The 5,535-nt window shown below is 38.8% G+C and overlaps 1 protein-coding gene across 1 annotated transcript in view; it reads right to left on the bottom strand.

The window, feature by feature from the left end:
* LOC106012443 overlaps positions 1-2,117 on the bottom strand; it is a gene marked incomplete at its 5' end in the record, with an annotated part of 10,460 nt that extends 8,343 nt beyond the window's left edge. The window contains 1 exon segment of the mRNA XM_013085437.2: positions 2,071-2,117. Within this exon segment, the coding sequence (XP_012940891.2) occupies positions 2,071-2,117 (47 nt within the window).
* Positions 2,118-5,535: the final 3,418 nt, after the last annotated feature.

The raw sequence follows: 5,535 nt of genomic DNA, 5'->3' as shown, positions 1-5,535 counted from the left end.
TCCCCCCCCCCCCCTCACACACATACAGGGCAATGCTACTAACTGAAGTGTGTTTAGGCCATTACCATAGGGTGGATATTAACATGTTCATATGCACAGTAGAATTGCAAATAGGCTGATTTATCAATGTCATGATCCTACTATGCAGGAACAACATAGGTAAACTGCTGCTTTTCTTTCCTCATCCTTACTATCATAATTTTTCTTCTACTTCTTTCGTATGTTTGTAACTCTCCTGTGAACTGCTATTTCCGGGGTGCCTTGATAGTTGAAGCAGACTGTGTGCTGTTAAGGCTAGAGAGGTGAACAGGGTTAGCCTGATTCCCTGCTTGGACTTCTCCGTTGACATCCACCCCTTGGCGCACATATGACCTTATGCAGTTGCGAGTGCCGCAACACTTTACAAAAACTAAAAGCCTGTTTATCTGTTATTTTAAAAATAGAAAAATACCAATTTATCGTGAATAGAAGTTGAGATATTAACTGTGGTTGAAGGAAACGGGTGTCGCCTCGAGTCGGGTGAAAAACTGGCGACAAAATGGCCCCCAAAGTTTGGTGTCTTCCAAAACTGAAGTATCCTTGGAAACTACAAATCGCCAGTGTCTCAAAAAATACACTGTGGGTACGGTTTACACCAGAGACCAAAAAGCCCCCAATTTTTGTTGTGATGTTCCTATCAGGAATCATGAAAAATGAAAGAAAATTGAAAACCTTGACCATACCATTAAGCTGCAGTTTGGTGATACTGAAAGCTGCATCTTTGATAGAGGTTTTGGAGGGTATAAAAATCGAGATAATTCTCAAAATTTGGACTTAACATATGTGGATTGCTTGCAATGGCGGCGAAATACAATACTCTTACTCAAGGAGGAATACATCAGGTGAACACGTTTTGCCGTCGTTTACTCTTGGAAATCGGTATTTCTACTCATTAGAAGCTGCATTATTGTTTCTTGTGTGTACTATACCTGTGTCCTCAAATCCCAGATTTTCCTTCTTTTCCGGAAATGTTGGTGTGTTTTTATTCGGAAAATTCTCAGATATACATCATAGTCGGAACTGTCTGAAATTGTTATTAATTGCCGAGGGGAAAAAAGGGGTCCTTTTAGACAGGTGGCTGTTTTACAGATTATTATTATAATGTTTAAAAAATACAAAAGGGGTGAAATGGGAGGTGGACGGTTGTACATGTACAGAGGGGTGTCTTATACAGGTGGCCACCAGAACAGGTTCCACTGTATTTTCAAAACCAACTTGTCACGACAAATCATGGAATAGGCTTACGCGTTTTAATTAAGAGTTAAGTAGGAGTGTGCCAGGGAAATACTGGGTTCATCTTGAGAGGTAGGGCCGCGAAGCCCGTTTCCTAAACAATAATTATATGTCGTATCAATTGGTCGCTTTTAAGCACAAAGGGGCTATACCGAATTTGCTGTTTGGAGAAAATCGAAGGTAAAGTTGTTGAACCCTTGTTCGGTTTCTTTGAAAGGCAAGGAGAGTCTTTTTTCTATAACTAAACACACATACACACCAATGAAACCAAACTTCTCCTATAGGAAGGGCAATGCCCACTTTTGGTAAAGATCAAGATTTCTGGAAACCCTCGAAATCCTGGTTATCCCGCTTGTCCTTAAAAGCGACCAATTTGGTGTAAAATGTTTGTAATTACAGTTGAGCCTGTTTTAACAGCCATTTGCATAAGCCAATTGTCTGTACAAACAGCAACTTCCCTTTTCCCCACTTGCGTTTTTTTTAAAAAGTTATTTTTACAATAATATAATGACATGGTCTAAGACGTTCACCTATCTAGGACAGCCATTTCCCCTTCAATATAAGGTGGCTGTCCAAGACAATTTCGTGGGTGGTTGGTGGGTGCTCTGGTGGGGTTTGCTTCTTCTTTTCAATCAAACATTTATCGTCTTTATCTCTCTTTATATTTGTGTTTGGTCCTCTAATCTTCGGCACTTACATGACCTTACTGTGTTGCAAGTGTCGTAAATATCTTACTAAAAACTAAAAAGACTAAATGTCGACTGTATTTTCATTACAATTATCTCCTATAAAGCTAACCTGACGCTTTTGCTCTTGTAGCTGCGACCACCGTCGGAGTCTTCAGACTGCAAGAAAAAGGAAAGAGAGAACATAATAATTGTGTTACTTTAAAGGTGCCAAAACCAGAACCCCTATAACAGAACTACATGTATACTCTTTAAGAAAATAAAAGAAACGCATAATCTTGGTTCGTACATCTGAGGTCAGGTGATAGGTAGTCATGAATTGCGAGACGTGGTTGTTTTGGGGGTTTTGTTTGTTTGTTTGTTTGTTTTAAAATTGTTTTAGTACGCGTTTCACGTCACGTGTAACACAATAAAGTCATACAAATGTCAAAGAATTAGAGGTGTTACAAGAGAGTGAGAAATGCAAATAAAGAAGAAGGGGAGACAAGGACGATGATGATTGATGAAAAAGAAGGAGCAAACCACACCAAAGCACCCGCAACCACCCACGTTATTTGTTTGTCTTAACTACCCCAACAACAACCACAACCAGAACCACAACCACAACCATAACTGCACACCACCACAACAACAACAACAGCAACCACAACTACAACCACAACAACAATATCAGCGGAAAACCAACAGATCCCAGATGGAAATCAAATAAAAAGGTGGTATTATCACCCACTTGACAATATATCGTAACTACGAGTATACCACTGTGTCACTAATTAAATTGAGCACAGCTGTTTAGACGAAGTGGGAGCCGGAACAGCTATGTGCGAGGAAAGGACTATCAAACTGTGCGTGTGAGCTATTCACTCTGCGCACTATGCAGTTAGGCGTTTCTTATTTTTCAGTTTTTTCTTTTCTTTTTTTTTTTAATGTAGAAAAGGACAGAACGTGTCGATAGGTTAGAAAGAAGAGAGAAAGAAAGAAAGAGAAAAAGAAAGAGAAAAAGAAATAGAGAAAGGGATAAAGAAACAAACAGAAAAAAAGAAACAAACACACACACACACAAACAAACAAACAAACAAACACAAAAGAAAGAAAAAGAAAGAAAAACAGAAAGAAAGAAAGAACGAAAGAAAGAAAGATCTTTCCAGTAAGGTCAATGTCATCAAAAGTACCTTACTGAACTAGCAATAGATGCAGGTGACTTTGGTATTATAGCTTGGCTCTTTCTCATGCACGCTAAAGACGCAAGTTCCATTCCTACAAAAGGAAGATATTTCATCGTTTCAAATACGGTGAAATGTGGCGCTCGTCAATTTTTGGGCATGTGGAGTTACTGGTGATCTTAAACAGTTTGTTAATTTGTCTTGATTTTGAATTACAAAAGAAATACACATCTATCTTGAATTGAAGGGATAAAATAGATTATTTGCTATTGAAGGAAATGGGGATCGTCTTGTTTTGGGGGTATAATTAGTAAGAAAATTAGGGAAAACAAATGATGTGTCGGTTGTTACAATAAGATATACACAAATAAAATAAACGGATTATGTTCAATATTGGCAGTGTAACAACCAACATAACAACATACTAAAGTAATTTTGGATGACTCAAATAGACAGGTTGTTCTAATACCTGGGATCACAACTACACTTTGGTTAGATGCTTATATGTACAAGTACAAGTTGCTTGTAAAAGTGCAGAGTATATTTTTATAAATAAAAGATGTGTCGGTCGTTACAATCAGATATACATAATAATAATTTTATGAAATAAATGGATTATATCCAACAATGAGAGTATAACAATCAACATAACAACGTACAAAAGTAATTTGGGTGTCAAAATGGGCAGGTTTATCGAACACCTCAGATCACAACTAACTATACTTGGTTAGAGCTAATCCAACTGGTGAACAATGTCGGTCTCTTTGATTTCGTTATTTTGACGACTGACTGATTTCCCCACAGTGTCAAACACGTATTATCTTTGTTTTTAATCTTTTTAGTAATGTTGTGGTAATAAGAGTTTTACGGCACTTGCAACAAAATAAGGTCATATAATTGCCGACGATTAGAGGTGTTACAAGAGAGTAACAAACACAAAAAAAAGAATGAGGAGAGATCAGGACGACAGATGTTTGATAGGAAAGAAGGAGCAAACCACACCAGAGCACCCGCCAACAACCCACGTTTTAAATCTAAAAGAGGCAAACTCAAACCCAAAACCTCACCCTACTAAAGGGTAGAACGAGTAGGTAGGTCAGTTGGAAACGCAAAGGACTATGGCGTGGATAACCCTGGTTCGAACCTGCAACGGGGCGCTGTTATCACTAACTCATCCAGTGCCATATTTGCAACAGACATCGGCGATCATGGTTTTCCGTTCATTACTCTGCTCGGATGCAATTAAAAAAGCTACGTTTCCCTGATCTTTATCCGTTACCCAATTGTTTAGGTTCCCCCAAGAGGTTGCTCTTTGCCCACCTCTGCCTCGTTTGCCTTAGATTCTGCCTGTGAGAGCTAGATGTTCAAGACATGTATGTCTATTCAGGTGTCCCAAAAACTGCATTTGTCATTTCCTGATTGTTTTTAACTGTGAGCGTCCAACGTGGGCTTCATCAAGCACTACCTCATTTGATTTCTTTTCCTTTCATGATAATCCCAGCAGTCTCCTAAGAAACCACATTTCTGTTGCTTCTATTATTTTCACTGTCTTTAGTGCTTGCCCAGCATTCACAGCCATATAGAAGGGTTGACCATACATAGCATTTCAGAACTTTCTGTTTGGTAATCATTGAGATGTTGTACATTGGGAATTTTTAAAGCATTTTTTATCAGCGTCTGTGATATAGCGATTATAGGCGCTTTGCTGTCACACGCAGGAGACCCAAGTTCGATTCACGAGAAGAGATAATGTTTATCCTGTATCTCGGTCTTTCTGCTGGGAGGCTGCATCCATCGTATCCCGGATTAACCCTGGCAGACTTCCATTAAATAACCATCTGTATAGGCGGAAACGAATAAATTCACCCTTATGTGAGAGGTGCAAATGTCATGAAATTTTGGTTTTCGTAGAGGTTTTACGGTATCCGCAACTGCATAAGGTCATATGAGCGCCAGAAGATTAGAGGTGTTACAAGAGAGTAACAAACATAAAAAAGAAGGAGAGGAGATACGGACGATAGATGTTTGATAGGAAAAAAAGAAGCAAACCACACCAGACCACCCGCCAACCACCCACTCTCATGAAATTGAAGATGGATTTCACTCTATTCTCTTTTGTCCATATTTTGTCCATCACAGGGAATTGTTAATTCCTCCCAGCCTGACTTGGCCCAGTGACAGAAATATGCAATGTTTGACCCATTATAAGAGATGTGCACAACATGTACTCTTTCGTGATGAAAACTAGTTAACAAATGAGTGTTTTATGTGATGTGATGTGGGTCAGTGGTCTTAATAAACACTGAATAAACTTACTTACAAAACACTGGCAGAGGGCCGGCTCCTGAATGATATAAATATTGTGTTGATGGGGACCAAAAACAACTACATTAAACAAAACAAAACAACACCCC

Source organism: Aplysia californica, unplaced genomic scaffold (genome assembly GCF_000002075.1).
Source record: "Aplysia californica isolate F4 #8 unplaced genomic scaffold, AplCal3.0 scaffold00374, whole genome shotgun sequence".
Lineage (NCBI taxonomy): Eukaryota > Metazoa > Mollusca > Gastropoda > Aplysiida > Aplysiidae > Aplysia > Aplysia californica.
The sequence above is the reverse complement of the archived record's forward strand: the minus strand, read 5'-3'. Positions and strand labels throughout refer to the sequence as shown.